Source organism: Colossoma macropomum, unplaced genomic scaffold (assembly GCF_904425465.1).
Source record: "Colossoma macropomum unplaced genomic scaffold, Colossoma_macropomum, whole genome shotgun sequence".
NCBI classification, from domain to species: Eukaryota; Metazoa; Chordata; class Actinopteri; order Characiformes; family Serrasalmidae; genus Colossoma; species Colossoma macropomum.
The window spans coordinates 924,942-951,337 of record NW_023496051.1 but is presented as its reverse complement, the minus strand read 5'-3'; the positions used below and the strand labels follow the sequence as shown (position 1 = coordinate 951,337).

At 41.0% G+C, this 26,396-nt stretch overlaps 1 protein-coding gene across 18 annotated transcripts in view; it reads right to left on the bottom strand.

Moving 5' to 3' along the window:
* Nucleotides 1-5,945: 5,945 nt before the first annotated feature.
* Nucleotides 5,946-26,396, bottom strand: part of abi3bpb (ABI family, member 3 (NESH) binding protein b) — a 38,210-nt gene continuing 17,759 nt past the window's right edge. For 3 of the 18 annotated variants that reach the window (XM_036565092.1, XM_036565095.1, XM_036565097.1), the window contains 13 exons: nucleotides 23,332-23,508; nucleotides 21,398-21,463; nucleotides 19,704-19,790; nucleotides 16,511-16,579; nucleotides 14,710-14,808; nucleotides 14,408-14,497; nucleotides 13,439-13,648; nucleotides 13,145-13,250; nucleotides 11,410-11,489; nucleotides 10,268-10,297; nucleotides 8,200-8,358; nucleotides 7,404-7,526; nucleotides 5,946-7,152 (listed from right to left, as the gene is read on the bottom strand). In XM_036565092.1, the coding sequence (XP_036420985.1) occupies nucleotides 7,037-7,152; nucleotides 7,404-7,526; nucleotides 8,200-8,358; nucleotides 10,268-10,297; nucleotides 11,410-11,489; nucleotides 13,145-13,250; nucleotides 13,439-13,648; nucleotides 14,408-14,497; nucleotides 14,710-14,808; nucleotides 16,511-16,579; nucleotides 19,704-19,790; nucleotides 21,398-21,463; nucleotides 23,332-23,508 (1,412 nt within the window). In that variant the 3' untranslated portion in view covers nucleotides 5,946-7,036. Of the gene's footprint in view, nucleotides 7,153-7,403; nucleotides 7,527-8,199; nucleotides 8,359-10,267; nucleotides 10,298-11,409; nucleotides 11,490-13,144; nucleotides 13,251-13,438; nucleotides 13,649-14,407; nucleotides 14,498-14,709; nucleotides 14,809-16,510; nucleotides 16,580-19,703; nucleotides 19,791-21,397; nucleotides 21,464-23,331; nucleotides 23,509-25,409; nucleotides 25,620-26,396 lie in introns of all 18 variants that reach the window. The other 15 variants (XM_036565085.1, XM_036565087.1, XM_036565098.1 and 12 more) reach the window with 12 other exon arrangements.

The window sequence follows — 26,396 nt, the reverse complement described above, 5'->3', positions numbered from 1 at the left end:
TTGAAGTATTTCGTCAGCGCTAAGCTGTCAGTGATTTGTACAACCAATTTGGCCAATCTAGATTAAACACAGACATTTGAAGCTTCTAAAAGATACTGCGTGTTTTACGTGAAGCTTGTGACAGACATACCATCATATAGTTTACCTTGTAGCACTTTCACAGTGACTGTTTCAGTAGTGAGTTCTGATTTGATATGAGTTGTTCAGGCTGCCGCTTACATTCAGTGATGTATCTAGGACTTCCAGAACACCTAGAGTGATGATTTTTTTTCTCACAAAACAGGTCCCGTCTATTGGAAATCAGAATGTGATTTGTGAGATGATTTCTCTGTCACTTCGTAATTATGCTGATAGCTAATCTAACGTGTTAGGCCTACTCATCAGCTCCAGAAGTCCTAACCAACAAGAGAGCTAGCAGAGCTATATCTGCCAGTTTTCTGCCGGGCACTGCTTTCTGCTTCGCTGAAGGCCTAAAAGGCTCTGACAGTTCTCCTTTGCATTTAGGGCCTCCATCAGATGTACAAAGGTAAACTGACTGCAGATAAATATAAAGGCATCATGTTGCAAGAACTCATTAAGAAAAAGGACTGATCTAAAAAATTGATTTATGTTTGTGAATATTAGTATAGTGTTTATTGTTGTCCATGTTTTCTTTAGTATCTAGTTTTTGACTAAAGACTCTTAAAACTCAGCAACTAAACCAGTAACTGTACAAGAAAACAGTAGTTTTCCAAGGGAAAAAAGAAGAAAATGTACAGTTAACTTTCACTCAGAAGTTCCCCCGACAAGGTGAAAACGACCCCCTTTATCATATTGGCCTAGAATGATGCATAATTGTTCATTGGAGTTTCACTAACTAGCTAGCATTAGCATAATCTAATATTGGAACCACATACACAAAGAGCCTTTTCCATTTTTATAGAACCATTTTTCTAACCACATCAAGGTGTCTGTGCAACCCGGGACCTGAATGCGCTTTAAGCAAATTGAGAGTAGTTTTGGGCATGTTTTTTTGTGGAAGCATTTGGGTGACTATTGACTTCCAGTATTTATTAGCAACATTAGCCTAGAAGCTCCAGTACTAAACTAAAGAAGCTAAATTTGGACATCTCTTGGCTCATCGACTGCAGTTGGGGTAAATGGAAAATCATGTATATTTGATTTTTTGCTAAACTATTCCTTTAAAGAGAACATTTTTCCCATTTTCCCTCTATTTAATTTTCTGCCAAATAATTTCCGTAAAGCCTTGCTTTTGTATTCATTGACCAGAGGCAGTTTTCAGCATTACAGATTCTCTGATAAGTGCATGATTATCTGATAGGGCATTCAATAGCACATGCTTGCTCAGTGCCAAAACAAATGAACAGCTGTGTGTTTGTGCATGCATGTCAGAGAAAGAGAGGAAGATAATAGAGCACATTCATGCTCAAAAGTTGTCTATCATAAATATCCCGTCCGTGTTAATGAATGAATTATCTGTGTTTGTTTTCTCTGCTGGCATGTAGCGTTGAGCCAAGATCCACAATTCATGTCAGAAAAGATTCAGTGGGAATGATTTGTGGCAGTTCGTGAGGTAAAGCATCAAGCTTATTGTGCTCAGCATTGCTGGTCATAAATCAGCTACAGTGTTGGCCACATTCTGACTAAGCTTTCACTGTATGTTTAGACACCCCTGTATAGACACCCCTTCTTATGCATGCAGCTCATTTAATCTTCACAGAAAAGCATTGGCAATAGAATGGAATGCTCTGGAGCAGCCACACATGAGCCTAAGGTCACCATGCTCAATGTCAAGCGTCAGTTAGAGAGGTATAAAGCCCCCAGCATTGGGCTGTGGAGCAACTTCTCGGGAGTGTTGGAGCCCCATTCAGTACCTTTGGGATGAGTTGGAGTGATCTAATCATCCAACATCAGTACCTGATCACACTTGTGGCTGAATGCAATAAATCCTCACCGTAATGTTCCAGCATCTTTTGTAAAGCCTTGCCAGAAGAGTAGAGGATGTTACTGCAGCTCCATATTAATACCCTTCAGAAGAAACGGTGAATGGGCAGATGTTCACAAATGTCCGGTGATCATCATCTCACTGTCCATCTACAACTCTACAGAGTTCCTGTCAGATACCAAGAACACTTACAGCATAAGGTCCAATCAGATATCCCGTTTAAAGCCAGGAAGAGAGAACGTAGCCTAGAGGGTCCAAACCATTTCTACCCTCCTTTATTATGGATAACGTCCACTAATTGGCTAATAAACCGGATGGAGACCTACCAGAAAAATAACCACTTATTTCGACAGAGCAGCCTATTGTGATTTTACGAAGACCTACGTACTGACATAAAGATCATGTAAGGTTGGGTAAGAAGCCAGTGGGTTCTTAGGGTCAGGGGTGCCCAAACTTGGTCCTGGGGATCTACGTCCCTGGAGATTTCAGATCTGTCTAATATTTGGATGCCCCTGAAGACCTTCATTACCTGGATCATCCTGGTCTTTTAACTGTGAAGGAGAGAGCTTGTGATTATTGAGTTGCAGAAGCTCTTGTGTTGACCATATTATTTGCCTGTGTTGGCCTGTTATGCAACGTGTCGGCTGCATTCTCTAGTCATCCTCAATCCAGGTCCTGCAGGCCCTGCAGGCCTTGCACGTTTTAGCGTTTACTCTAGTCCTGCAAGCCAGACTTCTGCTTATTGCCAGAGTCTGGTGCTCTTCCTTCCTTAACAAGGCCAAGAATTGCCTTTGACAGGAAAGGGCTGTTTTGCTAATGCAAAATAATCAACTCTAGCTGTAGCAAAATGGGTTACGACAAATTGGTATGCATGTCAGCAAATGCAAGGGTATTGCACTTAAAAGCTGTAAATGCTTCAAAAGTCTCTTGAATAACTTTTATAGATGCTAGAAGGTGAACTTTACAAACTTTTTTCAGCCCTGCAACAATATCTCATTCGGAACGGCTCAGTCACAGAGCGCAGAGCAGGCAACTACTTGCAATTTGTTTCCTGTTGGTAAAACTCATTGCACGGAAGTGTTTACAGGGCACATGGAACTGTCTAAGTCCCGATAATTGTGGCCAGCTTAATGTACTAAAGATCTAAGATGCTCTTAGTTCTGAGGCTGAGACAACCGACCGTCTGAAATGGCGCTGCAGTCCACAATTGCACATGCAGATGAGGCCCTAGGACACGTGTCAGGCTCCAGTTCATGTGGGCCAAAACACTGCACACTGCCTCATTAAACACATCTGATTCAGCTCATCAGCTAATTAGCAAGGCCTTCATAAACTGAATTCAGAGTGTTAGATGAGGGTAAATGCTAATCTCCGCAGAACTTTGACCCAGTAGATCCCCTGTTTGACATGCCTGTCTAGGATGTCTTGTTCCCCACGAATGCCGTCTATGCCCCCTTCGGCAAGGACTGCATCAGTGCAAACTCTGTAATAGCCTATTACCCAAAATTCCTTGAGATATAGGCAAGGACAAACCAGAAGCAATGGTTTAGTTAACAACTGTCTGGCCAACATGGCACAGGGGAAGATACTAAGAAATGCATTTGCTGATTAATTGAACTTGCCATTTAAATGCATTATAATCTTAATTGTGCCCCTGTGGATAAACAAATTAGCCAATTTAAAAAACATGTACAACCAATTTACCAGGTGCTGCACATTTGATGAGTCCGTCTTAAACAAAGCACCCTCAAGGACTCTTGGCCTATAAGGTTTGCACGTTGTTGACATCACCAAAGCATGGACCACAGGGCTAAGGGCAGCATTTGGGACTGATGCAACGAATGAACTAATAAACAAGCCCTTCTTGAGGTGATCTAGAATGGAAAAACACTCCAACATCCAGGGCAGCTGTACCCAGGAGCAAGATTGTAAACCGCTGAGCAATGTGGTAGGTTTTCTAATAAAGTGACCAGTGAGTGTAAGATCCTCTTAGCTACTGTAGAATGTTTCCTTGCAAATTTGCTGTTGGGATATCATAAATTAACAAAACCTTTCGCTCACGTTTACAACTTATTGCTGTTATTTTACAAGATGACGGGTGTTATTCTGTAGTTTCACTATGATTTCCCATAGATTTCATTAAAAAAAGAGAACTCATGTAGAATTTACAACACTAACTGTGAAAACCTTTTTTTACTCCACTGACTGGAGTTAAATAGTTATGAGACAATTTTTTTTTTTCTCAACACGTGTTTGGCCTCATGTTCATTTGGTTCCCCTGGACGGTGATTTGCCACCGGGCAGGGAGCTGGGATTTTAGCCTGGCGGCTAGCTAGCATTGTCACTTTGATTCTCTGCCATGTTTCTCACTAACAGGACTTTAAAACTGGCTAGAGCTATAACAAAGTCTCCAGGCAGGAGCTGGTCGTAAAATAAAGGGCAGGAGCTGCTGATGTGTGTGAATGCCCCTCTAGAGAACCAGCTGCACAGAGCGATGGTGTGTGGGTGGGCAACATGACTGACCACCCTGGACACTCATAGGGGCCAGTGGGACTAATAATTTAGGTGTTCAACTCTCTATATCCTTTATCTCTTCAAATACATCCACCACGTTTCAAGATTCGTAGCTGCCAGGACATGTTTGTGTCTTCAGGTTTGCACTGGAGCTCTGAGGCAGTTGTGCCAAGTTCATGCCTGAACATAACACATGATGTAAATTGCCTCAAATAGACTTGCTTATGTGTCTTCTGACACTGTATGACATGCTGTTATCTGAAAAAATGGACAACATTAGGGTCAGATACTACTGTTCTAGCCATGCTCACCAAGCGATGGCCTTAAATCTACAGAATAGGAGACTCAGTGACCTCTAACTACTCTACGACCCGAATTATGAGCCTTGCTGTGGCATTACTGTAAACCATTTGCATGTAAACAAGAGGAAACGCTTTGTGGTCATGCATTGTGAGCAATAAATAACAGATTTTGCATTTCACACGAGTTTAATTTGGTTAAGTGCTTACTTCTCTCATCTTTATTTCCTTCTATTGTCTATTTATTGAACTGATCAATTTATTTGTTCTTTCTTTCATTATTCGTTTCATTCTTTGCTTTACTTTTCTGCTATATTCTACCCAAGAGAAAGTTCCACTTCCATGTGACATTAGCTGTCGTGCCCAGACTGTAACTTTCACTTGGAAAGCTAATAAAGTCACGGCGAGGCATTTTTAAAGTTTTCATAGGCCCCTTTTTTGTCTTTTTTTCTTTCCTGGCTGTGTGGTTTCTCCGAGAACGTCCCTGTGTTGAGTTTGGCAGTGCCTCGCTCACTCTCCGAGGCTGGAAAAGTGTGGTAATGTGTGTATTTCTGTTGACATTTCTAATCGGTCGGCAGTGACACAGGGAGTGAGGAAAAGAGGTTGAAGCTCAGTCGTGGTGCGACTCGCGGAGAATCTAAGCCCCTGCATTAACAGGCAGGCTGCTGCAGGAAACCTGGACTTTATCTATGTCCGCTAAGAAATCCATGCGATTATATGTGGTGTCTCAAAGGGCCTTGGTGTGGTTTTATTTGAAAAGCTAGTTACAGTGTGGGCACCATATGGACATTGAACTTTCTTTTGTAATGGTTATAATAGACAAACAAGCTAAAAGTAAAAATAAACCAGAAAGAAAGAATTAATTCATGGGTAACAATTGAATGAATAGAAAGACAGTGGAAAGCAGCCTGCTAAATGTGAGTGAGTGAGTTAACAAGTCAGGTCCATGAGGTTCTTCACATCTATGAGTGGCCAACCTGAGTGCTTCATGTGGCGATGACAGAAAAAATGACAGGATTCTTCTTTTTTATTAAAAAAGGGAAAATCTGTTTTTTATTGGAAAAAATACATAGGCAAATGGACGGATTGCGTCCAAAACAACAACAATGCAACTTCATCTTACAAACAACTCCATAAAAAAAATATATATATATATATATATATATATATATATATATATATATATATATATATATATACTGATTAATTGTCCTCTGTCTGGGGGAAGAAGGCAGAGAATGACTGTACAAAACATACTTGGAGACACGCTTCCCTAAAGACAATGGAAACCATAAAAAACAGAACAAAACAAAAAATCTGTTCCTGTTGCTTTCAGTGGGCTCGAACCCCGTCAACTGTGGTTCGTGAGCATAAACAGAGACCTTTTTTCTTCTTGCGTACATTTACTGAAAAAATACTTTCTCTCCATATACATATAAATATATTTATGCTGTGCAAATTGCAAGTGTAAGGTCCCACCAGGCCTAGCAGGGCTTACGAAGGAAGACGCTAAACGTGGCACAGGGCCTCTGAGGGTTTCTTTCATTCTTTCGGATGAATATAATGAGCAAATGAGTGGGCCGAGTGAGCAAGGACATGAATGCATGGATGAATGAATGGAAAATGTCTTCATACTATGTTGTTGTGACCTCGAACAACTGTTGTGGTCTCGCTTCGATTCAGCTGAGTACAAAATAAAGCAAAGAGGTTTAGTTATACATGAGTTTCAGTCTGTACGTGACTTACCAGAGACCTGTAAAGTTTACACAGTAGTCTCTGACAATAGAGAGAACCCATCTAGCCATTATTGCTGAAGAGCTGAATCAAAACCCAAACCCTTCTCACTCACTGGCAAGCCAAGAAACAAGTCACCATGAACGCTGATAAATAACATTACACAAAATACCAAAATACTTTCTGGGAGCCAGCTTCCCAATATTAAAGCATATTTTTTTATACTAATCTTAACTTCAATGTATCTGAAGTAAAGACTTCTCATTGTGGTTTCTTGTTCTAGTTTTCCATCTTTAAACTTGTACTTCTTAGTAATGATAAATAAGACAGCGGTTCGTTAATAATACATAACACAGATGCACTCATTAAAAGTCCCTGACTCTTCAATCCTGTACATTATAATACAAGGTTTGGACTTGAAGTTGCTGGAAGTTGAGGTATCACAGGACACCAAGCCGTTGGTGAAAAACAAAAACAGCATGTGACCTTCACCAGCCAATGAGAGTTGCTCCTCAGGCTTCTGCACTGACACCCAATTGCGTTTCTACCATTTGCCTGGGATTGGTGTGCCACACTCATACCACGCTACGTAAGTGATGTGGGAGTTGCCGCCTATCTGGCCGAAATGGACTGGCTCTTGCCTCACAGCTCTGTAAAAACCTGAAAAAAGGCAGAAAAAGTGGGTAAGTTATGGATCAATGGCTGTGACTTCCTTTCCAAAGGAGCTTTGGTTGTAAAAAGTGAATCTTTTTTGTTTGGTTGGAGTCAATGTTGACCCTCAGTTAGACAAATGTGTCAAGACAAATTTTGTATAGGGCTAAAACTTGTGTTCATAAAATGGGTTCTTGTTCACTTCATCCAATCACACTAGTTCATCAGTTATGCCATTTGACAGGCTGTTGCCTCCGTACCTGTCCTGGCTGGGAGCTGGTCTGCAGGCAGTTGCGTGCCAGTTCTTCCATCCAGGAAGGAGTCCACAAACTGACAGTGGTCCTCCCCGTGACCCGTCTGGTCCCCGATGTTGTAGAATTTACCTGAGCAAAGGTACATTGAGAAATGTTAACCACAATACTGAAGCTCCAGTTAGGAACAGCTTGGAAACAAATTAGCTCCAATCTTACATTAAGATAAAGCAACTTTCTTTATTTTAGTAGTTAACAGCAAGCTACTAACATAAAATCTTTCAATTTTGGTGAAATACTACAGTAAAATTGACCTGACAGTTTAAAATAAGCTTTAAATTAAGAGTAACTGGATGTCTTAAGCTTAGCTCAAGAGCAATGCATAGTATTAGTCACCTTTGATTTTTTACTGCTGTGCAAAGTTTAGTTTCAACCTTATTCCTGGAGATCTATTACCTTATATGATTAAGGCCCAATTAGCTGAATCAGGTAAACTAAATTAGGTATGGAACTATGCCATCATATGTAGTAGGTCTATGGGATTCTGAATCCCCTGAACCTAACCTCAAGTATTCTATGGCTTTTATACCATAGTTCTGCAAAATAAAGAACAAAGTAAAGCAAAAAAACCCTGAACATTCCTTGCATCAAAAGGGTAGTAGGCTTTTGCTATGACAGGTTCGGAACTTGATAGGCCTATTTGTACTCCTTTTCAGAATCTGACCAAATGGGCTATATTAATTGTGAGTAGAATGCTTTTCAGTCAATCAGATTGTATCCTCTGAATCGTTTTTGGAGTACTGACCATTGAGTGAGTCGCTCAGGTAGATCTTGTATCGGAGTGAGTTGCAGAGCTGAATGCCGACAAACTTGCGGTACCACGTCCTCTTCACGTACTGCTTGCCGTTGCACTCGGAGTACGAATCCGTCCTGAAAGGGAACTGTGTCCAGATAGCATCTTTACCTGAAACAACACAAGCAACTTGTTTAGTTTAGTCAATTTAGTTTAGCTCAACGTCACAAACTAGTTCCTTAGTGTAGTAAACATAGTAGTAAATAAGAATGCTCATGAGTTGATTTCATTCCCTGATGTGCCTACAGATCATCTGTTAACGTATGCCGTGCAAGAACAATCTCCAACAGTAATGTTTTCTTCAGCGCTGTCTGGACCCCAGGTCTTCGCTCTGTTTGTACACCTGTGGCGAAGGCCTGCTAGACCTGTTAGCAGAGTTGAGGGGCCATTCCATTAGTCTGTTTCCACTGGCTCATCACTCACTCGCCTTGCTCTCTATTGACTCATTGTACTCTCTGTAAGAATATCCATTACACTGTGAATTTGGGCTGTAACAGAGACCAGAAAGACAGGAGGTGAACGTCTTCCAGCTCTTTGAAACGATCCCTGCAAGGGCATTGTGTTATGCAGTTTTGAGCTTTTTGAATGAGTCTGAGGTTGACGACAGGGTTCAAAAGTGGATGGGGTTACTTGAAAAACATTAAAGTGTCACAAAGAATTCTTTGAAAGAAGAACCACTCTTGGTTACCCAAAAGAACCATATCTAAAAGAAGGATTTGTGAGTGTGAAGAACCTTTACTCTATATAACACAATATAAAGCTTCTGTACCAATACAGCCTCTTTCTGCAGGCCTCCTAGTGGCTTTTCCGCTGATAGAATGGAGATCTGTATATTGTTAAACAGTATAATCTGGTAACGTACTTTTCACCATAATTCTGTCATCAGATTAGCTAGGACACGGTGGGAATTCTGTGTGTGAATTGACTCTGTTTTGAGCTGCTAGCAAGAAAGTAGAGGTGAAAGGCGTGGGGTAAGAACCCCTGCTTTGAAAACCATTCAGACAATTCCGACAAAATCGACCATGCGGAGTCAAAAGGACAACTAGAGCTTTCTTTATATCAAAAAAAATCATGTACAGCTGCCACAGTAAAAAATTGGCTTGCTTGCTCACCTACAAACGTTCAGGTGTTGCAAATCATATACATTCCCATTGAAATATACTCTAGAGGGACCTCCTCCAAAATGTGGAAAATGTATTTAATGGCTGCTGTGGAAAAGAAATTTAGGGTTCTTCCTGGAACCATTACATTATGTGGAGGTTCTTTAAACTTTAGACACATTCTTCACACTCTCACACCTCATGTTCTCTAAAGAACCATTGAAAGGTTCTTCAGGAAAAATCGTTCTTCTATGATATCATGTAAAGAACCCCTTTAGGCTCCTTTAATTTTAGGAGTTTTGGCATGTCTAGATTGTTTAGAGTGAGTTTTTTCTCTTTGTAGAACGATCAGTTTCAATCGTAGTGTGTTCTAGAGCAAACTGGTCCTCAGGGATCCTCAGACCAAAACTCTAGAACAGTGTTTCCCCAGCCAGTCCAAATTTTTGCCCAACCAAATTTGCAAAAATGTGGACTGGCTGGGGAAACACTGTTCTAGAGTGTCTGTGTGTGGAACTGGTGTTTCTTTCTCAGCATGGAAGCTCTGTGTTCTAGCATGGAAATTTTTGGACTGTCTCAGAGGAGTTTCCGTTCTAAATGAGGGTCTCCTTGTTGGGGTCGGGGTTCTGTGGATCTCTGTTGCAGAGTGAGATCACTTTTAGGGTAGGGTCTCTGTGTGTGGAAGGGTGTGTCTATTTTAGCATGAGTCTCTAAGTTCTAGAATGGGATCTCTGATATGGGAGTTTTAGACTCTAGAAGTTTGTGTTCTCTTTCTGTTGCTGCAACATGGACATTAAGTCTGGCTGGGAATTGGATTTGGAAGGACGAATGTGTTTTTATTTGAGCAGAGCCTCCAAAGAATTTGGAATTTCTTTCCTTTTTCTGCTCTCTCAATTTTGAATCCGTGCACCCTGGACACTCACCTGAAACGTTCTCACTCACTCTGGGATCCGCTGCAGGGAGAAAGGGAGAAAGAAAGGAAGAAAAATAGATGAGACGTTCTCAATCACTGGTTCATTTGAAAGCAACCTGGTCGTTGAAGCTATCAAAATGATCTGTAGGCTATAGGAAAGTTACAAAGTTCCAACTCTGCACTGGCTAACCATGGGTGGGCAGTGTGCCTCGAGTATAAAACTACAATAAATTCCAACAAGCAGAAAAATAGCGTGTTTTTCCAAAAACGCTTTGAACGTCTCTGCTGAGGACAGATCCACTGGCATGGACGAGCCTTCTGGGGCATCCAGAGCTGATCCAGCTGCAAGACAACTGGAGGTACAAAATCCATCACTCTGATTCTCTTTCCACATCTCATCTCATGCTTTTTTGCTCACTCACTATATCTCCTTCCATCACTTGGCTCTTGATCTATCTCCCAATCTCTCACACTCTACCTCCATCTTTCTGTCATTCCATCCTGCTCTCTCCTTTCCTTCTTCATTCTAATGCTTCTCCCTCCACCTAATTCAGTTTATCCTTCACCACCCTTGCTCTTAAACTTGGGCCCAAAGCTAAAGTTCCCTCAATAAACTCAAGGATGACGTGAGTATTCATTTGCTGTGCATTTATGACATGTTGTTACTGGGTTTGTAAGACAAGGGGAACCTTGGCGGAGGTTCAGCTATTCCAGACTGCAAGGGGATCCGACCAACAACATACTGCACTCATTATATTAGTCACAAACATACTTCTTTCAGAGGTAGAGGCAGGTTCAAAAGCATGTCTGCCTTTGACAGGCACATTTGGACAGACAGATAGGGCTACACCTCACTTATTGGGGTAGCATTTTCTGACACTTTAAAAGCACAGACATTTGGAATTGTGCAGATTTGGACAGACAAGCACACAGAAAATGAAATGGCAGATGTCTAAAACAAAGGGAAATGTACTTTGACAAGCTGACTACTTATATAAACCTTTTTATACGTAATACACACTGGACTGCTATTGTAACGTGTTGCTCCACGAAAACGTCAGTAACTTCACCGACTTTGTTGGACGTACAACACTCGTATTAGTGTAATGGATTTGAAGGTGTGTTGTTGCGCATTTATTTTAACACACTTACCAGACTCCGTGTTGAAGGACACTGGTTCGCTGGGTGGTCCCTCCCCGAGCTCATTCTTTGGCTTAACCTTGAATTCGTAACTACAAGGTAAGACAGAAATATATTTATTTTGTTGGTTAGTGATAGATTAGTAAGGCGTGGAAAGTTGTGGCCATGTATTAGGATCTCATTCCTACGTCTTAATAAGTCGTGGCCGCGACTGATAGGGCTACACTTCATGCTTTGGGGTAGCATTTTCTGACATTTTTAAAAGTAATTCATTATCTTGTTCCCACGCCTTACTAAGTTGTGGCCACGCATGATTTTTATTTATACAGGATGTCACCAGTGGGGCTCGTATATAATAGATAAAATAGATTAATGGATATTTAGTTGAATGTAAGTAAGCATATAAAGTGGTGGATTTTAGTAGAAAGTATTTTCAAAATAGCACAAATTGAGTGATCCTAGTCTATAAAATAGTGTAATAGGTGCAAAATTACTTAATATAGCACAAAGTTGAATGTGATGTTATGGATGGATGGGCATTACAGTCCAATTTGATATTCATTTTTTTAACTTGTAAGGCACTGTATTATTCAAAATATTAGATAAATACCCCCCTCCAAAAAATCACATAGCACTCTTAAGGCTACAGGCTACCACTTGCCAGATGCATCAGTAGGACAAAATATTACATATTACTATTACTGTACTATAATAAATGAAGACCACAAAAATATATAATAGGTGACATCTGGCTTGAAATTTATGCCAAGGGGGCACTCAAAAGTCAAAGGTTTTTAAGATAAACAGACAGATGCTAATGTTTTCACCTTAGCTAACTTTGCTTAGCCTAGTCACATCATAGCTTATTTCACCTCATCCCGTTTAGCTTGAAAACAGAAAGTTAATATCAAACAAAACATTTATTCCATTAAATATGTAAAAATAGAGTTAAAAAAGAGCTGAAGTTTGATGTTTTTCTGTGATACCTCCTTGGTCCTATAGCTTTAGCGCCTGTATCACTGCTGTGTGGCGCTCCTCGCCTGGTGTGCGCTTGCCCTTAGCTGGCTGCAGTAGTCTTTGTGTGCTTTCTTCTTTGGACTACACAGATTAGAATCTCTGACACAGGTTTTTCACTACTCTCTGGTGGTGTAAACAGTTATGGCTCTCAAATATGAGAATGTATAAATTTAGAGAGAAGCTAATTGTCTAATAGTGCTAAAAATGCTAATTCAGTGATCAGTTTTACTCCCTAGTGCCTGTATCATCACCGTGCTCTTAGTCTCATCCCATGAGTTTTACGTCCCAGAGAACTGGAAGTCTACTCAGTCATTGCATTTAACATTCATTTAAAGTGATTCTCGTGTTTCTGCGTCTGCTAAGCTGCGACACTTGATACACGTATTCTATTGACTAGGAGCTTCGAGGCCTCTTTAATGGATCTTCCATGTGAAGTACTGACATCAGGAGGGCCCACGTGCGCCAGCTCCCAGTTCATATGGAGACCTGTTTTATGCTGCGAACGGGGCCAGATCACAGTCCCATTTTGGGCTCATTAAAAAGCTAGCGAGCGTGGCAGCTCTCTGACAGACAGCCCAAGGCCTGGCCGGCACACCGAGCCACTGCAGGTCCTAACGTCCTCCATTTTCAATGTTCTTGGCCGTTGATTAGAATGTTTTGAGTTTTAAAAAGAGCGTACTCAGCCTACATGCTCGGTTTATGTTCATGCATCTGTTTGCCAAGACCATACCTGCTCTCAGGCTTGAGGTTCTCCACTGCCGTGTGGGTTTGGTTGGTGGTCAGGATGGACACCTTTTCACCATCTGGGCCTTTCGTTGTGGAGATGACCTCGTACTCTGCCAGAAGAATGACAAGTCAAAACATTTATTATTATTCACATAATTGGTTGCTGTTGGAAAAAAGCCTTGTATAACTATAGGATACAGATTCCTGGCCTCCATAAGGTCATAGTGGTGCAGTAATAGTGTTTTTTCGTGGAGCTATTAGTTGAGTGATCACTTTTTACCACCTCCTATAGTTTTACCTGTGGTTTCATTGTCCGTTTTCTCCCAGTCGAGGATAATGAAGGAGGGACAACCTTCCACAGTCACCACAGTGAGGTTGGATGGAGCGGTGCGGGGTGGACCGGTGACATTTGTCTCCATGGCCTCCTCCTCAGGGAAATAGCTCAGAGATGTGGTAATTGAGCATGGCTCGTCCGGTTTCTTATCCGTCTTGTACACCACGTGAGGAGCTAGGAGAAAAATTTATATTCATGTAGTAACATCTCAACATCTAACAAATTAAAGGTAATTCAGGTCAAGGCTGTTCAATGGAATTCATGAAATGTGAGGACTACAGCAGTTAAAAGGATTAAACAAATAGATTTATTTGCAAATTCATCCAATTTTACACTTACCCCAGATGTAGGAAACTGTTTGGAGTCTAAATGTTGCTTCTTTAGTTTATAACTGGTGCTCATGGCTATTGTTGCTAACACTAGAACTCAATAGTCATCTAAATAGCCCAAATCGTTTCTGTAGAAATACCCTAAAACTTCTCTCAACTCGTTCAAACCACACCCAGGTCTTCATTCAGGTTGCACAGACCCACCACAGGGGTGTTTAGCATAGTATAGCAGCAACTTTACCACTATGGGTAGCCATTTCAGACAACACCAGGGCTGGTATTCATAGATCTGTATTTATTATGGTCACTGATTCTGGATCAGCACTCTTGCTGAGGTGGCTTGTGAATACAGATGTCTAAAGCAGTTGCCTGCAGTTTTGTTCTATTTTATAGCTCACAGTAAGTCATATTTTGACCTAAACTACCTAAATAGACAAGTAAACATGTCTGGACCAATCGACTACATCTGGGATAAGTGGAAAATTATGAAAATTTGACTTGCTGATGTTATATAAGCCTTTGTTACTGGTGCATTTCATAAGGCTGTCTGTCTCCTATCAGCTTTCATCCCTTATTACGAAAAAAGTCAGAAATGTTGCTTTACCAATGAAGCGTTCCTTGCCCATGGCGTCGACTTTGGATGCTGGAATGGAGCTGAAGACGGAGGAGTTCTCCCACGTTTCAAACCGTGTTGCTGTGGAACCGCAAAAACACAAGGAACGTCAGACATTAGAAGGGTTATAGGAGGTTTTCCTTTCGGAATCACAACTTTCATTATATAAACCTTTCCACTCTCACTGTTGTTAAAATCATTAATCCTAACATTGTACTGTTAATGCTATGGTTACAACACAATCCAGCAAAAGATTCTGGGCCTTTTTTCTCTTCTTGTCCTGCGAGTTTTACCGTTCAGTGGGGAAGACGTTGTTTTGGGTTTGGTCGGCTTTGCAGACACAGGGGGCACTTTTGGCTTCAGAATGGCCTGCCTCAGGTCAATCGTCTTATCTGTAACGAGGGACCAAACAGTGTGTTTGAACAGCACTGACTTCCAAAATTAAGGAATGTAATAGAGAATTTGCACTTTACTTTGCCACTGCATTTAAGGCCAGGCATGCCTTCCAACTCGAGGAACTGTATGACCATTTGAGATCAACATCCTTCAAACTTCACAGTAAACTAGAAAAATCCTGTAAAATCTTTTGGCTTAATCTACAGTAACTTGTGAGATGGTAAAACTGAGTTTGTGCCATTGTGCACATAGATTGTTCTATGACAGTGTATTATATTACTGGTGTCATACGAAAGCCTTGTATTTCCATTATTGTTTTTTTTTATTTATTACATAATCTGAAAACTCCAGTTACCCTTTGCATTGTGTTAAAATTTCACAGTGAACAGACCAATTGAAACAATGCAAATTGAATAATCTTATTCCAGTATCTTCCATTATTGTTATATGTTTTTTTCCTGCTCCTGTAAAATCAACACTTTGAAAATATAAGGTTTTGTTCTGACAAATGGAAAAAATCAAGCAAAGACTTTAATTTAATGTCTGTACCTACACAAAATTTCAAACCTGTGCTCTAAATAGTTTTTTTGGTTATGAATTTTAGAAATTTCAAAGTCTGAAATGGATCTTAAATTTTGGTTTTAACTGCTTACTGAATGACTGAACTGAGCTAAAAACACTATAAATAATAATTTACTTTAAATCAACTACTTTTATGTCAATAAATGTCCATGACCAGCTCATTTATTGGAGAATGTCTTTTTTTTTATGTCACTTTTTTCAGAAATATAATCTTTTTTTAAATCGTTTTCAGAAATTTAAGTTTTCTATAATATTCATTAATTGTGACTAAATGTATCAGTTAATTCTGTTCTGCATTGAATATTTGAAACTGCACTATGAATTCAAAATACCTTCACAACCAAAAAATCTATGTTTGACCCCATATTTTCTCAAAAGGCACCGATTCTATTACCATCCAACCTTTTCCTGAATGAAAACAGTTATGTCCGATTAACCTACAAAAAAAAATTCAGTTGTGCTATGACTCCTTTATGGTTTAACAACGTTTTATACATGACATATTTATCTAAGAAGCACAATATAAATTTATAAATAATATATATATATATATATATATATATATATATATAATGCTCTAGAATGTTCGTATCCTTTTTTGAGAAGTAATGTTGTTGTATTTCCTGGTGTTAGGGTATATATTAAGGTTAGAATATCTTGCAATTTGCATATTTTGTTCGTGTCAGATCAAACTTTCTGTGAGTACGTAAACTCAGTATTTAAGTTACAATGGCAAACTTTGAAAATTCATAACTAAAAAGTTCTTGGAGCACACGTTTGAAATTTTGCATGACTACATAAATTAAATAACTTGCTTGGAATAAGCCAAATATATTACAGTTTTTAAAGATATGTCCAGGTGGGCACTTTTTGGCTTAGATTGTGAAGGTTTAACACTACTTATTAAACATTTGTTAGGAATTTCATTTTAAGAATTTCATAACAACAAAACTACAATTCTGGATCCACTAAAATGTTCAGGCTTTCATTGGCAAGCAGTTTGGAGCAGCCATGCTGTTGTTTTGACAGTTCCTGATTATCTACTTTATTTAACAATCGAAGGTCACTGATTAGATATTGAACAACACAAAATGCTAAATGAATGTTAGCACTCACCCAGTCCAGTAGGTTTGCCCACAATGTTGGTCTTCTTATTAGGGGAGATAGGAGGCCGAGCGGGGGAGCCTGGAAACCAGATTGAGGAGGTGTTAACAGGGCTGGAGTAAACAAAGACCTTCATGCCAGCATGAGAAACACTTGGGCTGAACCCGACCAAAACAGTAGCACTAAATTCTTAATGCCTAAATCTAATTAATGCTGACAATGTGGCTGCTTACTGACAGTGTGACCAAACCTTTGGGATTTCAGAGTAGCAAGGAGGACTAATTGACTAAATCTCAAGGTTCTTCTGTGCGGTAATCAAACTAAACGAGAAGAAAAAAACAAAAAACAAAAAAAAACAAAACAAAAAAAAAAACAGTGGAACACTTGCACCACTTCTGGAACTCAAGAAACGGGTGTAAAGTGTGCCACCCATTTTTCATTTAGTCATACATTGAGTAATTTTAGCCAAACAATGACTTTTACTTGCTAAAAATCACCAATTCGACACATCCAAAGGTGTTTGTTACAGAGGGTGTAGTCCTGCAGCATTGTTGATTTTGTTTTTGTTGTTGTTGTTTGAAGGCAGCTAGCCAGCTGTAAATGTTCCTGATTGGGGTCATTGTGGTTTTCAGTGGAAACTGGTGTTTGATACAGCATCAGAAGTGAAAACATCTGTTTTCCAACAACACAAGGTAAATCTCTGACTGCTTACTGAAGTAATTATTGCTTCGTATTTTATATGGGGGAAACAAAACGACCCGAAAAGAACCTGAGGGGTCCACCTCTACCTCTGTCAGCAGGCTAGAAGGCTGTCACTGATTGGAAGGAGCTCAGCCCTGATTGGTCCAAGAGTTGTTTATGATACAAAATCCCAAACCTAATGAGCCTTGGAGCAAGTTAGGCATGCAACGTAAATTGCCATGGTGGTGAAGCCCCAGAAAAAATGGTGGTCCACCATCAAAAGAGAGAAAATCTAGGTTAGCTTAAAGTTAGCTGGCTCCTGCTTGCTGAGACTGGCCCCAGGAGAAGATATAAAGAGTTTGAAAGAAAAGCACTTTCCACAGAACTCTTTCACTCACTCTGCATATATAAAATCTAATCATAAGGCCACGATACAGGGTGTAAAAAAGCAAAAGTTCTTCTCAGAAAAATAAAAACACATGCTGCCAATTAGCCAGTGTTTGCTGGAGCCAAATTTTTAACAATTGAAGGAATCGGTCCAAGTCTTTGTAGACTAAAACATGGCATTAACTAATATGTGAAGGTTTGTGTTCTGAAATATCTTAACTCGTAATACGAAGCGGTGGGCGAAATGCCCTCAATCAACCCTCGGCTATACATGTTGGAGGACAATGCTGAAAAGCATTGCCAGCAGAAAGTCGAAAGGATAATTCTGTTTCGCTTTACTCAATCTATGGTGAATCTACTCTTATGCATTTATACAGTTTCAAATTCTCTGTTTACTCTGGATATAAACTTGGCCTACAAAATCGTGATGCTCAGCATCCATGATGTTGTCCAGAGGTCTTCAAGTCTGGACTTTGAGTCTAGTTTCTGGTCCTGGAAATCACTAGTAGGGATGGCACTAGATGGCCAATCAATTACACCAACAGTTCAGTTAACTACCAGTGATTACAAAATCCAGGACTGGATTCAAGATCTGGATTTGAAGACCTGTGATGTAGGGCATTGCTTGTCAAAACATGTAGGTCAGGTGTCCAATCTTATCTGAAAGACTTGTACTAATGCTGCGTTTAAACCAGGGGTGCACAACTCCGGTCCTGGAGGGCAGTTTGGAAGTTTCTCCACTCAAACACACCCACTAAACCTGGCAATTAACAGATAAGTGTAATCAGGTGTGTTGGAGCAGGTAAATCACCCAACTCTGCTGGACTCCAGGACCAGAGTTGTGCACCCCTGGTTTAAACGTTGGCAGTAGACAGACAATGGCAAACTTTATATTGCATTGTTTTTAACAGGGACACGAGGAAAAATTTCGTCAAGAGTTTAATTTTACCAACTTTTGCTGTAGTGTGCAGCACAGAAATAAACCAGATGGTGATTTTTTTGGGAGACTTAAACCCTTAATATCTTTTCTATTATTGAATGGCACTTCATAAGTTTGGACACCCCTCACATAGATCTTAATGTACTAAGGCTTTGCTGTAACTTTCAGGCGTAATCGGGCCTACGTGTTTTGTACGAAACTAATGCACGAGCCTAAACGTGCAACTTGCAATGAAAAATTCAGGATGCGCTTCACTCCCTCTTGCATATGCATTTAAGGGAGGAGCTGCAAACTATGGGAGAATGTGCTGGAAGAATATTTACCACGTTATTTCAGAAGACCAGATGTGCATGCGTTAGAAGATGCAATGTAAAATATGCCATATTGCAGCTGTTATATGTGCTCGCAGTCCATGTTTTTATTTCCCAAATTCTGTTTACATCACTGTAAAATGCTAGGGCCCTTTAATCCCTGTGCCTGAGGGGCAAGTAGGTGGTCCTATACGCAGTTTGCGCAGGCTTAGTCAATCTATTGTTAACTTCGGACGCATTGTGAGCACATATTGCGGCACATTTTCCACTGCGTCTGCAATCATATATACATCTGGCCCATGGTACTCTTAGTTTTCAGGCAAATAAAAAATGCTAGCAAATACAAGAAACATACTGGATATTGAAATTCAAACACTTCGGACTTAATGCAAAACTAGAAAAAAAATGACCCTGACATCATAAGTAAAACTTTGAGTTTCTTGCAAGCTTTCCGTTCTCTCAGCGCAGCCAAAAGCAAACCGATTAAGCTCTTGGATGCTACCCTGGAAACTGCATTAGAAGCATCAATTGAAAGGCTCGCCTCTTAACAGGTCATGGCGACTAACAAAAATAAGCTGCGATGAGAATTAGAAAAATAAATACATAAATAAATATAAATAAAAAACTAAGTGCAAAGCCAGGTGCAAAACAAGCCAAAACGCTCATCTTCTAAAATAAAGCTGAAGACCAGCAGACGCCGTGCTTCCACATGTTGGGGAAAGTACTTTCCAAAGACTCGGCTGGGGTCTGTGGCCGAGCTGGCCGACAATTTTGGATTGGTCCAGAAGCGGGTGGGGCTCATGCAGCCTGCGGCTAAACGCTTTCGGGGCGCAAGTCAAGAGGGGCAGCCAGGGTGGATTGCAAACAAATCTGCCCATGCCTTTACCATAGAATTGCTCCACAACAGGAGCTCGTGAGCGTCCGGTGTCACTGTGAGCCACTGGAGATACGTCCTCAGACAGGGAGTTATTAGCTGCGGGAAAAGGAGGGCGATTAAAACCAATGTCTCCTGCTCCAGTAGGCTCTTCATGGAGGCAAGGCACAACAAGTTCACACTAATACTTAAGTTGTTTCTTTTTCACGTAGTGCTCTTAGTTTAAAACAGAAGTGCTTGTTAAGATCATAGTTAACATCATGTGAAATGCTGGGTTCTAGAGAAACATTCCGAGTCAGAATTGTACACAGTGGTGGTGATAGGAACCAGAAATGAGCCTGTAATTCATTGCGGAGGTATACATGGTTATCATTATTAACATTACGTATAAAAATTTAGAAGAGGAAGGTAGGTTCACTTGTGGTTTTGGGTAATAAATAAAATAGCTACATTGAAGTTGTAGACTTTGTGCTCCTATCATCTCCGCTGTAAAGAAATCCAAGGTGGTAACTTTCTCTACAAGTTCTCTCTAATCAAACCACACTGAGTGACTTTAAATTATGTAACAATTTAGAAAAATCTGTGGAATTCCTCGTTCGCTTTCAACTTCCCACCAAGTATTCCACTGTTTTGTAAAAAAAAAAGGGAAAAAAAAATGTATATTTTACATTTACGACATTTGGCAGACGCGTTTAGGGAGGTAAACATAGCAGGAGCCTTGCCCACAGACTTTTTTTGGTATAGCATGGTGATCATGCCTAGGTGGGGAATCGAACCCGAGTCTGCCAAAGGGGTAGCCACTACGCTGTGCCAACCACTTTTTGATTTGTGGTCACCTTTTATCTACAATTCAGAACGAAAAATACTTTCCTATACTTTGCTCATCATGAAATCCACTTACACAAAGAACGTCCTTGGTTTGGTACAAAAGACATCAAAATGATGGTGCTAAGTCTTGCCTTAATGCTAACTCTAACACAAATGCAAATCCAGTACTAGCAACAGAGTTCATTTTTAACGGTTTACTAAGTTCAATAGTTCAGTTTAACTGAACATTTAAGCGACTGTACAGTGTCGTAAGCGCCCAGCACCACCATTTTATACTCTTTTTGTATAGTTCTTATATGAAACAGGTAATGGATACGGAAAAGAGCAGGATGATGGGAGCCCTCACACCACATCGAAGCTCTTAAACACAACATGATGAGCATGCAGACACTCATGCACACAATAAACGCTCAACGCTAGCATGAAAAACCTTTCAGTTCACCCTCAAGGGACTCCCAAGCAAAACTGGTAGAGTAAACCCACATACATTTTGTAGCTACAGTTACGAAACAAGTTGTGAAGAAGCCAGTTGCTGTTTTTGTGAATTCTCAGAAGACTGCCACTCGTGGGAGTATGCTTACATCATGATAATGTCACATTGTGCTAGCGAGAGAGAATGCTTAGCCGTCATAAAAACTCAAGCCCGCAGCAGCGTTGTGCCTGCAGAAGCTTGCGAAAAACACCAACACTGAGTCAAGGACACACAAGAAAGACGACAGATGTGGCGAGCAGATGGGCTGGCTGATGGATGAATGGTTTGGATGGACAGAGATGGCGAACGAATGGGTAAAGACACCGACATGGGCTATGCGGCAGACAAGAGAAATGCAGGTTAATGGTGGCTGACAAACATGGCTTTTCGAGTCGGCTCTTTTTACCCATTCTGGTTCTGGACCACATGACTGGTTTGGGGTAAGAGAATCCTTTGTGATGCTCTCCGTTCACTGTTGAAGGGAAAAGAAGGGATGTTACGCAGAAAAGGGCACAACACGGCAGTGCACTGTTAGCATGAGAAGCCTACAGGGACGGAGCCTTTTAGGGAATTTTGGATAGGGCTTAAATAGTGTGTTATAGATGGCTGGTCAGCGGCCTTGGGGGAGAAAAGGATCAGCCCAGATGGCGGGAAGGCAGTTAGTCCGTGCCCGTCAGTATAAATCACACACACTTAGGCTAACTGTAAAGCTGTCAGGAAATCAGTGAGCGTGACGGCCAGTCTGCACACATACCACATGTGGCTTGGGGGGGGTCTGGCTTGGAGGCAGTGTTCTTCACTCCCAACCCTGGAGGGTCACATCACTGAACAATTTTAGTGTTTTCTCTCCTGTAGCACACCTGATTCAACTCATGGAAAGCTACCTACTGCAATTAGATAATTAGTTGGATCAGTTACGTAAGCTGAATCAGATGCATAAAGCCACGGTCACACCGGGCTGTCGCCTTTGCTGGAGTAGAGCAAAATTCAGTTCGGATGTGACGTGGTTGTGGAGGGAATGTATGGCTGGGTAAAAAGCTAACGTTAACTAGGCTTTTGTGCAGCTGTGGGAGCAACCTGACTTTATGTTGACTAAGGAGTGGTTAGTCTTTTCAGAAGAAACCACAGCTTGCACTCTCGTTTTCTATTGGCTCATACTTCTGAGGTCCACAAATCAATAACCACTACAAGTGTTCCATCAATTTCTATTATTCCTATTAAGTGAACTGGCTTTTTTGCCAGGCAAATTTCACTTGTGATTGGTGTGACCGTGGATATAGAGCAGGAAAATCTCCACTAATTTCTGTTTTGTGATCATACTGTGTTGTGACCTTCCATGGGATTCTTGCCAGGGAAGAATACGGACAAATCAGTAATTTTAAGCATGTCTGTAGCTGGATTAGTTTTACAAGGGAAGGTCCTTAATGTAACTCGTTTTGGAAGGGCTGGAAGGACTTAGCTTGGATGTACGTAGGCGCTACACTAACAAAACAACATGACACATAGCCATGTCTGTTAGCATGAGATAGGATCAACTCAATACCAGGTATTGAAAAGAAAAATGCCAAGACATCAAAGGAAAATAAAGAATGAATCTGACCTGATCCTGTAACAAATCTGTCCTGAAATTGCTCTTTCTAACTTTGTGGATGTGATGTTGTTAGCTGTGTAGCTCTTCCTGTGGAGTCATAGAATGATTGAGTAGTTTCAGCACGATAGTCTACTTTTAGATGTTATTCCTGATTGCTTCATTTATCGGTATCAACTAGTATTCAGTATCGGTATTTAAACAAAAATGGAATTGTGCCATCTATAATTGGAACAGTACTGCTATTACTGGGGGAGCTATAGGTTCTGCCAGTTACAGGTCATTCACTGCACAGTTATTACCGTCAGACTTTGAAGATTCATTCTGGATTAACATAAAGGATATTATTGATAATCACTAAATTACACTTCCCCAGGTAAAAATAATCCAGCTCCAAAAAGGCTAAAGTCTCAGAGACCTGCTAAGCAAACCTCTGCCTTCATCCAGGCTTTTGGGGTGCAGAAAAATGTAGTGCAACTGTATTTGATTTCAAAGGCCAAAGTTCTCTGATAGGACAAAAGGTGTCCTGTGGTAGGACCAGGAGTGAAAACCACTGCTTTAAAAGAGACTGGGAGCAATGCAATGCCAATCTGCACTGCTTCCTGGGGACTAGTCCATTTGGAGAACAAACAGCTGTGAGGAATGAGAAAAGCTTTGGTCCCAAAAGTGCAACTGGAAGGAGAGAGAAAGAATGGAGATGGAGGTAGGGAAGCCTTAAGAAGCATTAAAGGGGGTTAGAGTGGTTCTTTTACCCCCAAATCTGCTGGACGAGTCGTTGGCCCTGGGGAAAGAGGGAGGCCGCATGCCGTTAAAGAAGGGAGAGAAAGGGTTTCTGCCCACAGCCGTCTGGTTCCTGCCGTTCACTGCTACAATGGAATCGAAGGGTTTGGGTGGAACAGACAAGCTTGGGTGTCTCAGAAAGGTTTTACCTGGATAAAGAAAGACAACAGCACTTGTGGTTAGAGTGAGTGGACTGTGTGAGGGATATGAACTGTGTAATGTCATGTAAACAATGGCAGATGCCACATTAGCTTTTGGGCTCATATAAGTGGAACTGCTTGACTCACATTATACTGTATACTAAGCCCAACCCTAAACATAGCTCAGCAAATCAGAGAGCAATACAGTCAGTTGAGAGGCTGTTTTGAAGTTTTGAAGGTATCTACTTTACTGTTGGGCTTTCATTGTTAATGGTAGGTGAATTCTGCAGCTTGCCAACTGCTATGTTAGCTGCTAGATTAACTGCTTGGCTAAGCACTGCAAGTGCTGCTGGCAGTCGTGCCTGTTAGACTTTTATTACCCTGCAAGAAAAATCAGCAGACCAGCATGGCTGGTCAAAAGGAAAACAAACATATGTTGTTTTTGGATTCTGGTCAACTGGCATGGCCGTGCTGGGTGACAGCTAAACCAGCACTAGCCCAGCATAAACCAGCTTAAACCAGCTTTGGATACAACACTGTGCAGCACTATGCCCTCGCAAACATATAACTGTCTAGTCTTGCATGGCTAGACATGATCTTGTAATGAGAACACACATTCTGCAAGACAACTTGCAATTTTTTTGGTACTAGATTGCAGTAAAATACACCACTAACTAATGTTTGCCTCCTCTAAAACCTTCCTCCAAATTTCTCTTGTCCATGCTCTTTGAATGTCCAGAGTACAATTGAAAACAAATGCAAAACAAGCTAGCTAGCAAAATGCAATCATTAGCTAATAGAACTTTTTTCCCTTGCAAGAGGTAGAGTTTATTTTCTCTGCACAGGCCATCTACATGCTTAATCTGAGTTCTTGGGGGGACTTTTCAGCCATGCTAACTTACATTACATCTTTGGGACAGTCTTGTCTGTTGGATAATGTTGACGAGTGCACTAACGCCCCTTAATTTGAGCTCTGCCTTTAAAAAGTATTGGAAATTTCAGTTAAGTCTACGTTTAGCCCAAAATGTCTCACGGTTGTCCTCAGACGTTCTTGCCAAACAACTCTCTGGCATAATCATATTACTGTTTATGATTGCTGAATTTGCTAGGTTGCTACATTTCTAGTGTGGCTTCTGCTTAAGTGTTAATTGCTAGTATGTTCTTATGCTAATGCTACTCAGTAATGAGAACTTTAAGACATATAGACCAAGTATAGCTCATCATTCATCATGGCAGACATTACATACAGTGTTAAATATGAATAACAAGTGTTTCAGTGCCCTTTGTTGTGTAATTGTAGGTGTGGTATGATGCATCTGTGCAGTTCCTGTGGAGGTAAAACAGAGTGAGACTTCTTGAGGAAAGATCAGAATAAATGTGAGGCCAAATATTAGCCCTGGCAAGAAGTAGCGTACACCTCTCAGACAGACTCTGGGGTGGCCTCAGTCAGTCTGACAACACAAACCAACAAGCATACTGCTGCAGTGATGTCAGCTCTACTCCCATTGTTATTACTGGCCGTCTATCTGACTCAAACTGGAGACGGCTCTTCCTGCAGACACAGTGGACAGCGGCTAGGGTGGAGTGTTTTATCTATTTGTGGAAGGTCGAGTTACGCGATTACGGCATCCGACAGAGAAGCAGATTTTCTTTCTGCCCTTTTCTTACTCTGTCCTGCAAATGTCTTAATTTCATCCAAAACAACACCTGCTATAAATACTGTAAAGTAGAAATTGTTGGAAAGTGGGCAATCAGAGTAAGGTTTCGTTTGCTCCAGTTGGGAAAAGAGGAAACATATAGCAAACACCGTAAACATCGAAGGACACCCTGGAAACTCCTGTGATTTGATCATTAATTTTGAAAACAACCCAACACAAAGGTGAAAAAAACCTTAAAATCGTGGGAATTACCAGGAGAACTATGAGGCTTGTGAGTGGCAATAGGTGCCCTGGTCTGGGAGAGGCCGCGCTTCGGGTCACCGCCGGAGGGGGACTGAGTGGTAGTAGTGGTAGCGGTGGTAGTGGTGGTGTCACGAGGGGGTTGGGTAGACGGGAGATTGGGGAGGGCAGGAGAAATCCCACCCAGCTCAGAGGAGGCATTTCTAGCATGGCTGTCTGAATCTGTTTTGAGAGAAAAGTAGCAGAGCAGCTTTGACTATTGAGACCGTGGCTATCAACAGGCTCCCATTTCAAACAAGCAGCACATATGGATTAGTTTTTCACAGCCTCACTATCCCGCAGGGCCGCGGGGTAATGAGGGACATCTACACGTGAGTGACCGGCGTTCAAATTCCCTCCATCGACTCCAGATGGCACAGATTTTTGAAAGCCTGTCAAGCGGCAGTTAAAAATAAAAGCAACTTCCCCTTTATCTTTCTTTTTGCTTGCTTTAGCATTTGGCTCACCAGTCAGCCTGGTGCTTTTTTTTATTGTTTTAATTAGCACTTGGTCTCATAATCGGCTGGCTCGCAGAGCGAGAGACAGAGGAAGACAGGAAAGGAGGAGAGGACTCCAGAACACTGCCTTTCCCTGCTGGGACTGAAAAGAGTGAGTGACTGGTGTCTTTCGGCATGCTTCAGTTTCATGCAGACTTGAACCAAGGCCAAAGACTGAAATGCAGCGATGCTAAAAACAAATCCAATCTCTGTGGAACATGAAGAAAGGTGAAGAGCAGCTGAGTGATGAGGTGAGGTGGACAGACAAAAGGTGAACACTGACAAAGTGACTCAAAAGATGACAGAGATTGAGACATGGTTAACATTTGTTGGTAAGCCATGTTCAGTGTTTCCTAAAGTTACATACAGCTTTCTTCGGCGTCTAGCAACGTTATGCCAAAGGTTAAGGCTAAATCTCTCATACAGAATTTATGTTCATTAATTCATCATATATCTACATCTT